General features: G+C 42.1%; 1 protein-coding gene across 1 annotated transcript in view; it reads left to right on the top strand.

Annotated features, from left to right (window-relative positions):
- Positions 1 to 3,587: 3,587 nt before the first annotated feature.
- Positions 3,588 to 17,801, top strand: part of LOC121858935 (39S ribosomal protein L19, mitochondrial-like) — a 54,499-nt gene continuing 40,285 nt past the window's right edge. Inside the window, exons 1-2 of the mRNA XM_042355589.1 lie at positions 3,588 to 3,711; positions 17,341 to 17,458. Of these exons, the coding sequence (XP_042211523.1) occupies positions 3,660 to 3,711; positions 17,341 to 17,458 (170 nt within the window). The 5' untranslated portion in view covers positions 3,588 to 3,659. The remainder of the gene's footprint in view (positions 3,712 to 17,340; positions 17,459 to 17,801) is intronic.

The following is a 17,801-nucleotide window of genomic DNA, read 5'->3' as shown; positions in this document are numbered from 1 at the left end:
GTTGGATGTAAACACTTCTTGGCATTTTTCTGTTTTATTATCAAAAGCACTCTGGTAGAGTAGGTGCAAGTGCAATGAGAGCAAACCACCGTCTATGATATCTAGAAGGAGAGTGAGCCGGGCGCCTTATCCTCACGCTTGGTACAAGTCAAAACAAGAATTAAACTGTCCCACACGGAGAGCCTGTTCATGTTCATGTTCTGACATGCATATTGTACACAAGCTATAGAACCATAAAATACTCCATAATCCATATGCTTACATGAGATTAGTTAATATCAAGTGAATAATTCTAATCAAGTCTCATTAATTTGTTGAAATACTGATATTTGAAACTTTAAGGTATAATTGATGTAGGTGAGGGTTATTTCAATTCATTTTTGTTTGCTAATCTCAAGTTTAGACATAAAGAGGCACAATATTTTGACTACCAAATTTGATTTTTAACATGTTGACAAAATTGACACATTTTGACTACCAAATTTGATTTTTAACATGTTGACAAAATTGACACACCCTAGCTGAGTAGTGTGTTGAAGGAGGTAGATGTGCAGGAGCTTCGTTAGAGAAGATGTTGCCTGTTGCTGGCCTCCTGGTTGAATGAGAGCTGGACAGCGAAGAGCTTGCTTGGAGGAGGTGTTGCGTGTTCAGGAACCGAGAGCAGAATAAGAGAGCTGGTTGGTGAGGACGCTCAAAGAAGGACAGCTGGTGGGTCGCCATGTTCGCCGGCGGGAGCGAGGACCGCCAGGCAGGCGGAGGAGAAGTGAGGGCCGCCAGGCAGCGGCGGAGGAGGAGATGTTGCGTGTTCAAGAAGAGAGGCCAGAATGAATCTCAATGAAGAGACAGAGCTTATATACACAGCAGCCGTGAGTCACCCGTGAGTCAACTGTGGGAAGTCGCCGGTCTTTTGACTCCGTTGCTAGGATACTGTGGCATCTGGTGACGCCCCCCCCCTGGGCCGCTCGTTTGGTTGCTTGGGAAGACGTAGCAGGTGGCATGCGGCTACGCAGTTGTAGGGGAGACGTCCACTACAATATATATGTATGTATGTATGTATGTATGTATGTATGTATGTATGTATGTATGTATGTATGTATATATATATATATATATATATATATATATATATATATATATATATATATATATATATATATATATATATATATATATATATAAAGGAAAATGGAAACAACAGGTACCTTAGATGTATTGAATAAAGACGAAAGCTAGGTACTCCGTTGTTCCATTTCCGTGTATCAGAACTATCACGTGGATTTACATGAAATATATATATATATATATATATATATATATATATATATATATATATATATATATATATATCGATAAATCACACGGGAAAGGGAAACAACGGAGCACCTTATTCAAGCAGCAAGCGTTTAGTAGAGAGAGCTGGTTGGTGAGGGTGCTCAGAGGACAAGCTTGTGGGTCGCCATGCTCGCCGGCGGGAGCGAGGGCCGCCAGGCAGCGGTGAAGGAGGTGGTGGTGTAGTGGATTTCTCCCCTACAAACGCTGTTTGTCACTGAGTAGCCGACCCCGCGAATTCCTCAGTGTATGCCTCGTGGTCTAGGTCAACCAGCGCCACCCACGGAGCGGGGGTCAACTATCTACCCACGCCTACCTTCGCTATAAAAGACCTGACCTCGTGGTGACCTGTCTCTTTCTACCTACACCAACCAGCCAGCAACACCTCCTCCTCGTCCGCCTGCCTGGCAGTCCTCGCTCCCGCCGGCGAGCATGGCGACCCACAAGCTGCCCTCCTCTGAGCATCCTCACCAACCAGCTCTCTCTACATCACGCTTGTAACCATGCTGCCACTTCCCAGCACCAAGCTGCATTGTACATCCAATACAACATGTATACAGAGAGCACATAGTGAGTTTCCTTTCTCCATCCCATCCTGAGTGTGAACCCAAACAACCTGTTCCCCACAAATGGTGACCCCCGGAGATTGGCACTCACACAGGATGGAGGAGAAACCGATCACTCTCCCAGTCTTCAAGCAACATGGAAGACTGGCTTATCCACCCAGAAGCAGCTCTCATCGGCTCTACAGCTACTGTCTCTACACCGCAGGTTAGACACCCTAGAGCAGCACTGCTTCTCTAAGCAGACACCAGCTCCTCTTCCTGCCCCAAAGACCACGTCCTACTGACCCCAGCACACCCGTCCTGCCTCAGACGCCGCCCCCGGCCCAGCAGTACCCCCTGCTGCTCCTCCTGATGCAGCCCCTGCTCCCGACGCGGCCCATGCGCCTGAGTGCGGACCAACACACCCCTCTTTTCTCCCTCAGGTACTCCCTGCTACTGTCCTGCACCCTGCTGCGGTCGTGGACCCAGCTGCTGTCACGAGCCCTCATCCGCTTCTGCTGACGCAGCCCCTGCTCCTGACCCAGGCCCACACACCCCAGCAGGCGCATCTGACGACTCTGTGCCTGCCGTGAGTGAAGCACAACATTCATCGCCTCCACACACCCTTTTTCTCCCTCTCTACTCCCACAGATAATGTGTATCTAGACAGTTGTCTCCTCTAGCGGCCGGCTCATCCACGCCCTCGCCGTTATGACTCACATGTGGCATGCACCGCCCGTTCTGCCTCACATGTGCCATGCAACCCTGCAGACAACAAGTCTCCTACACCGCCTGGAGGGAAGGAGGGAGTATTGTAGTGGATTTTTCCCCTACAAACGCTGCTTGTCGCTGAGTAGCCGACCCGGCGAATTCCTCAGTGTATGCCTCGTGGTCTAGGTCAACAAGCGCCACCCACGGAGCGGGGGTCAACTATCTACCCACGCCTACCTTCGCTATAAAAGACCTGACCTCGTTGTGACCTGTCTCTTTCTACCTAAACCAACCAGCCAGCAACACCTCCTCGTCCGCCTGCCTGGCGGTCCTCGCTCCCGCCGGCGAGCATGGCGACCCACAAGCTGCCCTCCTCTGAGCATCCTCACCAACCAGCTCTCTCTACATCATGCTTTTAACCATGCTGCCACTTCCCAGCACCAAGCTGCATTGTACATCCAATACCACATGTATACAGAGAGCACATTGTGAGTTTCCTTTCTCCATCTCATCCTGAGTGTGAACCCAAACATCCCATACCCCACAGTGTAGCTTGCTGCGGCTGTAGCTAGAACAAGAGCGCGGTCACCATGAGGTCAGGTCTTATATAGCGGAGGTAGGCGTGGCTTAGTAGTTGACCTCCGTCATGAAAGGCGGCGCTGGTTGACCTAGACCACGAGGCATACACAAGGGAATTCGCGGGGTCGGCTACTCAGCGACAAACAGTGTTTGTAGGGGAGAAATCCACTACAAGGCAACTGACGTTGCCTCTGAAGATGTCTTGAATAAAGACGAAAGCTAAGGTGCTCCGTTGTTTCCCTTTTCCCGTGTGATTTTATCAAGATTTATCTTATCCACGTTTTCATTGTGGATCTACATGAAATATATACATATATATATATATATATATATATATATATATATATATATATATATATATATATATATATATATATATATATATATATATATATTTATATACATATAAGCTTGCACTAACAGGTTCTTCACCACACCTCTGGGTGTTGTGTTAACTGTTGTTTACACCAGTGGTCTGTGAGCCGTGGCTGGAGGATGGCCGTCACCTTCATCACACAAGTGTTTAACTTCACCAGACACTTATCAGGTTTGTCTCCAAGTTTTATTTGATCAAACACCATATTTGAATATAAAATAGTGTCAAATATGTTTTAACTGCCCCAAATATTCCATTATGGTTGCTTCCTGCTCTTATTTATTTCGGTAAATTTTTACATTCGGACACGAGTCCCTTGGGGTTGATTAATATGTTTTTCTAGTGTATTTTGGTGTGATTTAAACGACTCTGACCTTCATTTTTGATGGAAATTGCTAGTTCCCCCCCCCCCCCTCCTAAAAATAATGGGGGATAGCCTGGGAAACCTGGGTTATTGGGTGGGGGAGAAAACGAGTCATCTGACCTAACAAAACCTAACCTAACCTAACTAACCTAACTCTTAGCCGGGGGCTCTGTCCCTGGACCCCCGGTAGGCCTAGCTTATATTAACCTAAATGTTTCAGTAGTTAAAAACTTTGGGGCGAGCTATGTCTGGAAGTACAATACCTTAGTTAGAAGTGGAATGACCTGGGATACGTAAGAATTGGATAGAATGATCGTCTTTCTCGTGAAACTCGGCAATAAACTTAAAACAATCGTCGGAGCACAAACGACAACCAACCTCCGCCACGGCCATTGTGAGACCGGTCGATGAAATTAAAATCCGTACCCAGGCTGCTTCCTTTGAAAAAAATTAAATGTGATTGATCGAATAAAATTTGTATGATGGTATCGATACATGGGTCACAACTGGATGATGTCAGTCAACATTGCGCATGTGTGATGCACAGATAACATCTCACAGAGATGACGACTGAAAACTACTTAAAATCAATTAAATTCAATAATGTTGCCATCATCCATTTCCACCTGGTATATATGGGGTTCAAAATGTTCAGAATAGAGAGATCTAAATGTTTCAGTAGTTTATAACTTTTGGGTGTGCTGTGTCTGAGAGTAAAATAATACTGTACCTTTATTTCATATTATCATCTTCCTCTCCTGGCTCTACACACTTAATAACCTTAACAAACTGCAGTGGACCAATTAGCCATTCCGGTAAATATTTGTCCATTGGTTGTCCAAGTTTTGATACAAACATTTTTTTTTGTGTGTGTGTGTTTTATGGTGTTTTACTCAAACCTGACTTTCATTTCCTGTGCAAATTAGCATTTTATTAAGGAAATTTTGTTTTTCATTTATAACTAAACAATTTCCACACATAGGACACAGTCTTGATGTTGGTAGGACACCGTGATCTTGTAATATTTGGATTGTTTCACTGTCGTTCTCATAAACTTGCTGAATAATAGCTAGATAAGGGAGACAACGCTTATCAAACCCCATTACAAGCCTTCAAAAATTGAAATTGCGCTGTGGAAGGCCGCTTCAAAATGATTGGCCAGCCAAGATACATGACACGATGCTTGAAGGCAACATGGCAGGTACAGAAATTTAGGTTATTTATAGTAATGCACCGGTCTTTATTTTGATATTAAAAATAGGGTTTTCCTGTGGTATTTGGTGAGTTTCGAACGAATTTGATATTAATTTTCTCCGTAAATCACTATTTTTTAGATTACACCCCCCCCCCCTAACCTAACCAGGGTTGCACCTCTTCCTTTCTCACTGTTCGACTGAAAAAAACCGGTGACACCGCCAAATGTGTTGTTCTTCACGCAGTGTACACTGATTATTACACTTTGGACAAACACGCCGTGTATTGTATAAAAAAAATTGCCTCATTTTTCTGATGAAACTCGGCAACTGGTGTAAAATAATCTCTATCACAGTTTCGGCACATCTCTTCCACCTGTTCAGCCATATCTGATAACGAAAATTAAAATCTCCGCTCCCGTCGCACCCATGCATTGTTCATTGGCCAAGACAAAAAACTTTTACCCAATAATAAGTCTCTTGTCACTATAGCCAATAAGAAACTCCTACACCACCCCCTGCAAATGCGCTGTAGACGCTTAAGAAGCGAAGACAGAGGTAAGTAGCACTGGGTAAGGGGGGGGTCAGGCCTTCTCCGCCAGATGTAAACAACAAATGGCGGCACTTGTGACAGACCTAATCTAATAATATTGAAAAATTAATATCTCGCTTATCCTTAATTTCCGGTGGAAATGTAACAGAATAAAAATGTCTTAGAATTGTTTAAGCATTATGAAATACATATTAATAACAGTGAAAGAAAGACCGGTGTAAAACTATGAATTCACCAAAATTTATGCCTAGAAATTTGTGAGATACTCCGTTAATATTGATTTGCACAAGAAATGAAATGAAGTCTTTGTTTGGGTTGGTTAACATTGGTCCATTGGTTGTCTGCAGGTTCCCGCCATGTTTACCTTAAGCTACACTGCTCACTTAGTCACTTATCTCCTCCTTTCCTCCTCCTCCTTTTAGGTCAGGTTAGGTAGGTTGGTTCCTTTGGTATGAGAATAAGTTTGTTGGTGTGTTTTACTCAAATATGACCTCCATTTTTTTGCACATAAGTGGTTTCTGTTAAAATGAAAATGTTCATTTTTTGCAAAACATGCTAATTTGCACAAAAAATGAAGGCCTGATTTGAGTAAAACACCAAAAAAATACACAAAAACACATATTTTATTACCAAAACCTGAGGACAGCCAATGGACAAATATTAACTGCCATTACTAGGCAGTCTGCCATACCAAGCCATTATCACTGGTATATTCGTCCAGCCACACAGGGTGTTGAAGCTTTCCAGCCGTGAGTTATGTTTGTCTGTAGCATTGTACTCAGCGGTGTACAGCCACCTGTGCTCTTGTTCATACAAAGCGAAACTGGTATTTTACCACAGTAATGTTTGATAAAATTATCGTTTAGGTCATCCAGCGATTTTTAGGATTTTAAGTTTTGGAATCTATTTTAGACAATTCTAAAACATTTTTCTTCAATGGCATTTTTTCCACTCATGATTACTTTAAGAGAAAAAAATGAGGTTTTGGGTGGGGGGAAAATAATAAACAGTAGTAATTTGCAATAGAAATGAAGGTCAGAATAATCCAAAACCTGACCTAACCTAACCCAACCCAACCCAACCTAACTCAACTTTGCCATAATTAGACTCAGAAGACTCCTCGTCATCCACAGAACTCACTGCCTGGCCGCTGTTTCTCTGACTGAGGAGGGGGGGGGGGGGGGGGGGGGCCTATACCGAACTGTAATTGGTTGATCCAAAATCATACCCACCAATCAATGTCCAAAGAACAACTGTGCATGCCTCAGACTCTAGCGCATACATAATGCAGCATAGTAACCAACAAGCGAACACACAGGAGCTCTCTGGGACTGTGGTAAGACAAACAAGGAAGTTAGAAGAAATAAAAAGAATTTTCAGTAATTTATTGTGATTTTCTCTGAAAGTAATCACGAGCCATAGAAGAAAAGTGTCTTAGAATTGTTTAAACTACTGATTCCAAAACTTAAATCATAAAAATCACTGGATGACGTAAATGATAATACAGTGGCCCCTCGGTTAACGAACTCAATCCGTTCCAGAAGGTCGTTCGTTAACCGAAACGTTCGTTAACCGAAACCATTGTTTCAATGGGTTTTTGGGTAATTGGTTCCAGCTCACCGAAAATTTCCTAACTTCAACAAAAATGGCGGAAAAATTTACTTACTTTGAGGTGTGTATGTAGAAGGCTCCTGGATGATGGTGATGATGTGCATTTGAAGTGGGAGGTGCAGGAGGAGAAGGGAGAAGAGAAGGAAGTGGAGGTGGAGGAGAAGCATTTTACTGCTTCTTGGAAGGTGAGTCACCTTCCATGAAAATGTCAGGAACCTCTGGACTGACAGATTCTCCACCATGAACATCCTCTCTCCTTCTTGAAGTGGAAGGCTGAGGGCTAGCATCTTGTTCCCTCTGCCTTTTACTGAAGAAAGTGTCAATTGTGGTCTGTGGGGCATCTGTCCTCCTCACCATTAACTTATGTTTAAAGAAGGAGACCACTGAGTCCTCAACATGACACAAAGTTAGTTCAGTTTTTTCCACTTCTGGGTGCTTTGAAGCCAGTTCCCTGAACTTCTCCCAGTGGTAAATCACATCTTTCAACTGTTTAGCTGACATATGGTCATCACTTTCAATTTCCTCCTCACCACTGTCAGCCTCTACCCGTAACATCTCATCCAGTTCCTTCAAGTCATTAGGAGTAAGTTCCTCCTCATGAGACATCACAAGCTCTTCCACATCCTTCTCCTCCACTTCAAGACCCAATGACTGACCAATGGACACAATCTCCTGGTCCAACTCTGTGTCATCCTCAAATCCCTCAAAATCATGGACTACTGATGGCCACAGTGCTTTCCATGAAGAATTGAGGGTTCTATTGGAGACTTCTTGCCATGATGACACAATCAATTTTACAGCCTCCAGGACGTTGAATTGTGTCTTCCAGAACTGTTTCAGTGTTAGTTCAGGATCAATGGAAGTTGCCTGATGACACCTCCTAAACATTTTCTTCATGTACAACTTCTTGAAGTTGCTGATCACATTCTGGTCCATTGGCTGTATGAGTGATGTAGTGTTTGGAGGCAAAAACAACACTTTCACAAAGTCAAATTTATACTCCAAATTTCTGGCAAGGTCAGGGTCATGACCAGGAGCATTATCCATGAGGAGAAGAGCCTTTAAAGGAAGTTTATTGGTGGTTAGGTAGCTCTTGACAGAGGGGCAAAACACATCAACAGCCCATTCATTAAAGAACTGTCTTGTCACCCATGCCTTACGGTTGGACTTCCAATAAACTCCAAGCATTGTTCTTACCACTTTCTGTTGCTTGAACACCCTGGGGTTTTCAGAGTGGTAGACAAGCATAGGCTTCAGTCGGAAATCCCCTGAAGCATTGGCACCAAGCAATAGAGTGAGACGGTCTTTCATGGGTTTATGCCCAGGTAAAGAGGCTTCATCCTTGGTGATGAATGTTCTTTTGGGCATCTTTTTCCAGAACAGCCCAGTTTCGTCAACATTGAACACTTGCTGTGGAAGATAATTTTCTTCTTCCATCAGTTTTTTAAATTCAATTAAAAACTTTGCTGCCCCTTCTTTATCAGCACTAGCAGCTTCACCATGCCTAACAACACTTAAAATGTCATTTCTTTTCTTAAATTTTTCGAACCAGCCTTTGCTAGCCCGAAAATCTTCAAATTCTGTTCCTGAAGAACTAGGTTGATCTGTCTTTAAATGTTCATAAATCTCCCTGGCTCTTTCACAAATGAAATCACCAGAAACTGAATCACCTTTCATCTGTTTTTCCCTAATCCAGATGATAAGTAACCTCTCAGTTTCTACGATTAGGGATCTACTTTTAAACACTCTTGTAGATTTGTCTCTCACGTTCACTTCCTTAAATTTGTCTTTTTGTGCAAGAATTGTCGACACAGTTGATGCCGACATGCCATATTCTTTGCATAGCGCATTTGATTTAATACCTTGTTCGTGTTTTTTTATTATTTCCTGCTTTATTTGGATTGAAATCACTTTTCTTGATCTCTTAGGCCCCATGCTGGATTCAAACAATGGCAACACGTATTTTTCAAAGTTAAACTAGCTGTAAATAAAGAATATTTTCTTTAAAATAACACTGCACTGCACTATATATTGTCAATATGTAAAATAATTTTCAAAATGACCAATAATTTGCTTGGAAACACAGAAAAAAAGCGTTTAGTTGAAGAGAGTCTCAAGCAAGATGTTACCTCCAGTGAAAACAGAGAGAGACTAATGCCTGTTTACTGTGTTAAGAGGCTGGATGCCGCGCATTAAACTAGTCACTTTACCTTCAATTATGTTCAATAATTGTTAAAATGACTAAAAAATTGAATATTAAACTTTTAAAATTATTGAATAGTATAAACTTCTTGATATTTACTAAAATAGTAAGGAATTTAAGCCCTAGAACCGATTAATGTATTGGCGGACTGATACTAAAGCTGGTTGCCCGGTCAGTGCAAGCGAAAACATGTTGAGGTCGGTTCGTAAGAAGTTCGTTAAGCGAAATTTTTTTCGTTAAACGAATTGAAGATACTTATGGAAGGCAGTTCGTTAATCGAAATTACGTTAACCGAGGTGTTCGTTAAACGAGGGGTCACTGTACAGGTACAGTACATTCTCGTACAGCGTCGTCCTGCTTAATTTTTCGGTACTAAGTCGCTAAACTTTAGACCAAAAATTCGTTTAATGTCCCTGGGATCCGTTACTACTTCGTTTTGCGTCGCCACGGACTACTTTCAATGGCGCATCACCCGCTCTTGTCTGGCCCCGCTACTCTCTCTTGGCTCGGCGCGCTGCCCTCACTCTCGGAACATCACATCGTCCCCAAGCGACGCCAAGCCAGTCTCGGTGACGACTTCATATCATTCATGTGTGCTCAAGTGCTTTTGCTCTAAAACTGTACTCTAACCATTCAAAATGGCTTCCAAGCACCCATCAAGTGCTACTGATGCTAGTGCAGTAAAGAGGCAACGTAAGACCATTACCCTTGCTTCGAAAATGGATGTATTAACCCCATTTGAAAAAGGGGAATGCGCTGTGGACATAGCCGCTGTGCTTGGTATAACCCCCACAATGGTGCGCACTATCCAGACCAACGCTGACAAGATAAGGTTAGTGCTGGAAGTGGTTCTACTCTCGGTACAACTAAAACAACTCGTACTAGAAGCACTGTGATAGAAAAAGTGGAAAAGATGCTGGCTATGTGGCTGGAGGACCAGAATCAACACAATGAGCCTTTGAGTCTTATGGTTATCCAGCATAAGGCCGGATCCTTGTTTGACGACATGAAGGAAGAAGCGGGTGAAGGATCGAAGGAAGAGACCTTTACGGCCAGCAGAGGATGGTTTCAACCATTTAAGCGCAGGTATAACTTCCACATTATTAAGATGACTGGTGAAGCAGCTAGTTCAGATACGGCTGCTGCCGAGACATTTCCACCAGAATTCAAACGGATTATCCAGGAAGAAGGCTACTCATTGAAGCAAGTCTTCAATGTGGATGAGACTGGTCTCTTTTGGAAGAGGATGCCTGAGAGGACCTATATCTCCAAGGAGGAGAAAAGAGCGCCCAGGTTTTAAAGCAGCAAAAGACCACTTGATGCTGCTGCTTGGTGCAAACGCTGTCGGTGACTTCAAGCTGCAGCCGATGTTGATTTCTCGCACTGCCAACCTATTGGCCCTGAAAGGTTACTCTAAGGATCACCTTCTTGTCATTTACAAGGCAAATAAGAAGGCATGGATAACCGGCGCCATATTAGCCAGTGGTTGAACATGTACGCTGTCCCTGCAATGAAGGAATACTGTGCCAAGGAGAACCTTGACTTCAAAATTCTTCTGATCCTTGATAATGCTCCAGCACATCCTCCCAATCTTGACAACTTGCATGCCAGTGTAAAAGTTGTAATTTTGCCTCCCAGAACGACAGCACCGATGCAGCCTATGGACCAAGGCGTCATCACCGCATTCAAGATGTATTATTTATGCCGTAACATGGCGCAGCTGCTCAAGGCTACAGAATACAGATGGAGAAAATAAACCCACGATCTGAGAATATTGGCGCAGCTTCAACATTCTTCATGTAATTGACATCATTGGCAAGGCATGGGAAGGGGTTTCAGAAAATTGCCTGAATGGTGTGTGGGGTAAATTGTGGCCCGAGTGTGTCAACAGTTTTACGGGATTCACGGACTTAGTCCCAGCTGTGAATAGGGATATCCTCAGCTTGGCTAGACAGGCAGGCTTTAATGAGCTGGAATCAGAGCCACTGAGGATGTCCTGGCATCCCATACAGAAGAGCTCACCAACAAAGATCTGCAACTGTTAACAGAACACAGTCCTGTTGAAGACGACGACGACGACGACGAAGAAGAACCTCAACGAACACTGACTTCCAAGAGGATGGCAGAATCATTCAACATGTTGCAGCAAGAAATGCAAATCCTTATAGATGACGACCCAAACAGAGAACGTAGCTCACAGGTTCAACGCAGCATTGATGACAGTCTTAGTTGTTACACCGAGATCTATAATGAGAAGAAGATGAGTAGCACCAAGCTGTCAACACTGGATTCATTTGTTCGTCGCAGGATGGCAGAAGCAGCTTCTTCGCAACAGCTGGCAGCCGAGGAGGAGCACAAAGCATCCAAGGAGGAGAACAAAGCAGCCGAGGAGGAGCACACAGCAGCCAAGGAGGAGCAAACAACAACCGAGGAGGAGCACACAGCGGCGGAGGAGCCCCAGTCAGAACAGGAGGAGGAGGCAGCCGCAGTCTCAGTGACTCACCACCATCCTCCGCTCCCGCCCTCCGCCTCCTCCGCTCCCGCCCTCCGCCTCCTCCACTCCCGCCCTCTCCTCCTCCGCTCCCCCCACCCTCCTCCTCCACACCACTACCCACCACACACTCGCTCCACCACCTCCGCCCATCAGTGAGTACCAATACAAACTTAATACAGTACTGTACTATACTATTTTCTATAGAAATGGCAATGATTCTCCATACAGTGGGGTATGCTATAACGAACGGATCCTACTACGAATATTCCTATAACAAACGGTTTTACCTATAAAATTGAGAATGCTATAACGAACGAAACTCCTACAACGAACATTTAATTTTTTTTTTTTTTTTTTTTTTTTTTTTTTTCTAATTTATTGTTTTTTATTACAAGTATTAATGATACTCTTTATTTCAGGGGTTTAGATGCATATTTATGCACTTTTTTACAATTTTTACAATTTTATATTATATTTTTCAGTGTTAAGTGTATTTGGGGGCCTGGAACGGATTAATCCTACAATGAATGAATGCTATAACGAACAAGGTTCTAGAACCAATTAGATTCGTTATAGCATACCCCACTGTATATGTAATGTATTTCATGGGGCAAAGGGAGGCTCAGGAACGTAACTCTCGTATTTGATATATTTCTTATGGGGAAAATTGATCCGCTTAACGTTGTTTCGTATAATATCGCATTTTTAGGAACGTAACCCTAACGTTAAGCGAGGACTTACTGTAATACCAATTTTTTATTCCACAATTGCTCTCTACTTTAAAGCTCTACCCACTTTTTGTGATCAAAATTGCAATTTTTTCAATGAATAAATTGTATTATTTCACTTGTTGCCATTAAATGAATCTCTGGAATTTTAACCTTGATTTTTTTGTAAAAAAATCTCTATATTCTCAGAAACTATTGATTTACACCACAAATGAAGGTCAAATTCGTTCATAACATCAAAAAGCATCAGAAAAACGCAGTTTCAACTTTGACTTTTTATAGTGGCAACAAGTGAAAATTTATCGAATCAAAAATTAAATATTAAATAAAAATATATTAATTTCCGACAAAAATGCTATTTAGTAGACTAATTATTCTTATATTGGCTAGTATTCAGTTTAGCACATTACTCGGACTTCAAGATGAAAAGAGGTGGTTCTTATATAGAATTTAATTCTGATTCGATTTTCTTCTGTGGTATATCTTGTGCAAATCGATAATAATTGAGATATAAGCAATATTTGGTTCAATTAAAATGAGCATCTGTCGACAAAATCAATGTGTCAATTACGATGCAACCCTTACCAACCATAACGTGATGGCCAGGAACATGGCGTTAATTTGGGTTAGGTTTTTAATGTTTGGTAGTGCCCCATATGCACTTTTACCCCACAATTTGTGGACATGCACACATTAACTTGATTGATCTGGTTTGAGAATGGTGAGATGTATTGAGATGTTTGTATATTGTGATGTTAAGTGATGGGGAAACCTTGTTCAGAGGTTAGAGAGTGTCTGGGTATTGAGGATACAGTATTGGTAAAGTTTTGCTGAGAGGTAGAATGAGATGTGTGGGTGTGGAGAGTCATGGGAAGAAGTTGTCATATTTTACCTCAGAGAGAAGCTCCTGACTAGAGTGGTTGCAAGAGATCATGCAGCCAGGAGAGCTGTCATCATGGCTAACACTCACTTTCTTTACCCAGGGATGATCTCTCACATACATTTAGAGTGAAGGACTGTGGTCGCCAACCCTCAGATATACGGATGGTACTCCGACTGGTTGATGTAGATGATGGGTCTTTCTTTGGGAGAAATTGTTGTGATTCACGTTACTCTTATTATCATATAATATAGAGCCAACAAGAAAATAATCAGCACCTTTGCAGTATTATACAATATGATTTACCTGACCAAAAATTCTGACAGGTGTTCTCGTGTTATGCCATATGTTGGTAGCCCTGCACTCCATACGTCGAGTTGCCAGTTACTTTTTATCTTCAGTTTTTTATAAGGTATTCAATTGTGTTCTCGTGTACAATGTGCTTAACGTGATAAGAATAAAGCAGTGAACAGAATATCTTATGTATAAAGTAATACTATAGAGGTTTAGTAAGCTTGTTTCATAACCCATTTATTTCTTTACAGCAACTAATGAAATAGTGTATGGCTTACAAAACTTACTATTTGATGTTATTCTTCCATCCAAGTCTTATATTTCATTCAATATTGTTACTTTAAATCAAATATAAGTTATAATACAGTACTGAGGAGTTACAGGAACCTCACTTCATCCCATAATGCGGTACAGTACAGTAAACCCTCGCTATTCGCGGGTTTGCGATTTCGACTATTCATGGTAAGCAGACAGTGGCTAGCTTACGAGCCTCTCCCACAGCGCACCAAGTCACCCCCACACACTCGCAGCGTCTCCTCTCCCTTTGTTTGTACTCAACCATTGCCTGTGATGCAGTATCTCTTGTGTTGTACTCAAAACTGTAGTGTTTCTGTGCGAAATGGCCCCTGAAAGACTGCCCAGTGTCAGTGCTAGTGGAAACAACTACCAGTCACGATGTTTTTCAAGAAAGAACCAGACACTTGCCCAGCTGATTCTTCTCCCTCACCTACTCGGTCAACTGCTGCTGCTCCACCACTCACTTCCCCGCCACCTCACCACCCACTTCCCGACACGTGCCTCTCCACCACCCACCACTGCATCACCCTCTTCCAACAGTGATCCTGATGATCTCCCTATGCTTCAGTAACCAGGTTTCATTCTACTGTACAGTACTCTTCATCAAGCTCTAAACTTCCACTACAAAGGAGAGTAGTATTGGTGACTTAAGTTTCTCATACACAGTACAAGTATATAGTAGTGCACTAAGGTAGTATAAGTTGCAATTCACAGTTTTCCCAATTTGCACCATTCCTTGGAACCTATCCCCCACAAAGAGCAAGGGTTTACTATATGTGAAATTCCTAAAAGCAAGTGAAAGACTTTTCTTTTTTGAGTAATACAATGTAGTGTATTATAGTGTCTGTTTTTTTGGTTTGGTCTTCTATGTATCCCTGTTGATTTCTGTTTTAACTATACTATAATGTACGTGATATATAGGATATACTGTACTTTACAATATCCTATTTGTTACACCATGCTTCACACAATCAGAAATACTATCAAATGACTATAACCTCAGCCACAGTGATCATTTTGAAGACCATCAGACCAGGGGTGAAGCTTCTTTTGCTGACTGTACAGTAACAATCCAAAGTTTCGACACCCCCCTGGCTTGGTGTTCGCCGAGGCCAGGGTTGAGGTAAGGCTGGGTGATCGGACGCAGACATTCCACCACCACAACACTCCGAGACTCACAGCACACGAGCATGGAAGGAAACTTTTACGAATTTTGACATGACATGAACCTGCATAACAAAATTTAATTCATAACATTGTTGACACATAACAATAGCAAGTTAGGAGTGAGGCATGAGAAACTTGGGCTGTTCTCGACCCAGTTATGAAATATGAATATTGATAAACATCATGTGTTGATGGACTTAGAAGTATCGTGACACTACTACAGACAAGGAATAAGCTCCATCACAGCATGGAGGAGCCTTGCGTCGTCAGCTGGTAATGTGACACTAGGGGGCCCAGACCTCGACGTGTCCTCCCCCTCAAACCGCCTTATCCATTGTCTTACAGTAGACTTGCTGATCCCCATAAGCCGACTGATTTCACTAATTGATGTTCCACCCTGACAGTGACCCACTATCAGAGCTCTGTTGGCTATCACCTCCAGGCGATTGGCTCGAGTGTTAGGTGGACGTAGCCCACGTCCTCCAGCCAGAATATCCATATCTGTTGGAAATTAGCTCCAAGTTACCAAACACCATGATTAGAACGTCATAGATATTTATCATTCAGGTGAAAAATATAAAATAATCATATGCGTAACTAGTTGTAATATTGGTGACCTCAGTGCCATGACTCTCATAATCCGAGACATATGAAGTGAAATTTAAAAAATAAAGCAGCAGTAGACAGGAAACAAGGCAAGTGACCAAGAAGTAGTCACTAGTGATGACACACGGCCAGACATCTACGCTGAGGGTCGAGGTCTTCGGCAAAGTCGCTGCTCCGGACCAGACAAAAATTGTTTGGGTGATACCATGATTAATGTGAAGTGCAACATTCCCAGCCAAAATACTCCAATGTGGTAACTGATACACCATTAAATATTGTAAACCTGACTATATGAATTCCTAGTGTGTGTGAAACCATAATATTCCCAGGGTTATGATAATATCTATACATGTATCGGCCTCACCTTGTCGACTGACCGCTCACTCCCTCTTGACAAAATTCGGCCGCCGGCAACCCTTTATAAATGCTGCCCTGATGATTCATGTGTAATACGAGGACTCAAGTCTAGTGGTTCCAAGCCAGTGCTTTGGGACCGGGCAAAGTTTTTCATGCTTCAATCTTAACATGTCATTGTTGTGTGGCAACAATGTTATGAATGCATTTGTTATGCTAGTTGATGCCATGTCAAAGTTGGTAATAAGTTCCTTCCTGTGCTCTTGAGTTATGAGTCTCGGAGTGTTGTGGTGGTGGAATGTGAACTTCACCATCGTAGTGCCTCGTTACCACATTGCTGAACTAGTCTGTGTCCGATCACCCAGCCTTACCTCAACCCTGGTCTCGGCGAACACCCAGTCAGGAAGGTGTCGAAACTTTGGATTGTGACTGTACATAGCACTTATTTTACTTGGGTAAGAGCTGCAGGGATGGGTTCAATTCCGTTTTGTCAATTCAGATTCAAATCTAATTCCGACTAAATAAAAATTTATCAATTACAGTTCATTTCAAATCTTTTGTGGAAAAGAAATCATCAATTCCAATTCAATTCATGTGTTTATCAATTACAATTTAATTAAATTTGTCAATTTAATATTAAAAAAAAAGCAAAGTTTCATAGCATTTATTTTCATACAAGTTGAAACAATATCAATACTGTACAGTAATACATTGACCACATCAAAAAACACATTTTATAATTTTGAGATAACATCATTTCACATCAGTTCATCGCATCAATTCCAATTCATTTTATTTTTAAAAATTGCTTACTTCAATTCCAATTCAATTTATAATTAACCCAATCCCCAGTAAGGGATTGGGTTACACTACACTTCCTCTGAGTGAATAAATGTTTTGTGTGACTTGATTCTGGACTCATTTCTCTTGGTGTTGTTAGTCAGCAGGAACAGAGATGACAGATGTGGTACGTACACTACTTTTGTAATTCCTGTTCGAGTTTTGCAGCTATGGGATCATAGGTCTTTAACTTAGTCTTATTTTTTCCATCTACAGGTGTAGTGGTGGGTACAGGTAGAAGACATGCCAGAGCTCTGACAACAAAAGTTCTCCCTTATAATCAAATTCAAGATGGTGATAGTGGAAAGGAATTGCGAGTGCCTCACGACTTCAGGTAATACTTTACTCTCACAAAGCTATTACAGATGACCCAGTTTAAAACACCATTGGTGCACAGTAGCTTGATATATAACCTATATATAGTCTGTAAGAGTTGTTCCTGCCTCTGTGTCACGCTGCCTCCCTCAATCTGATGTCACAGATTTTTCCCCAAGTTTCCATTATACAGTAGTGAATTTCCATAAAACCAATTTTTGAAGTTGTGGGGATGACTTTACAGTATACAGTTGGTATAGGATATTACCTTACGTTGGGCTTTCCCTGCGTTCATGATGCTTGATTGTCTCAAGCTTGGTTTCAATTATCACAGGTTTGTCAGCGTGGCAGACTGTTAGACC

The sequence above is a fragment of the Homarus americanus genome, unplaced genomic scaffold, assembly GCF_018991925.1.
Source record: "Homarus americanus isolate GMGI-L3 unplaced genomic scaffold, GMGI_Hamer_2.0 scaffold8226, whole genome shotgun sequence".
Classification (NCBI taxonomy): domain Eukaryota; kingdom Metazoa; phylum Arthropoda; class Malacostraca; order Decapoda; family Nephropidae; genus Homarus; species Homarus americanus.
The sequence above is the reverse complement of the archived record's forward strand: the minus strand, read 5'-3'. Positions and strand labels throughout refer to the sequence as shown.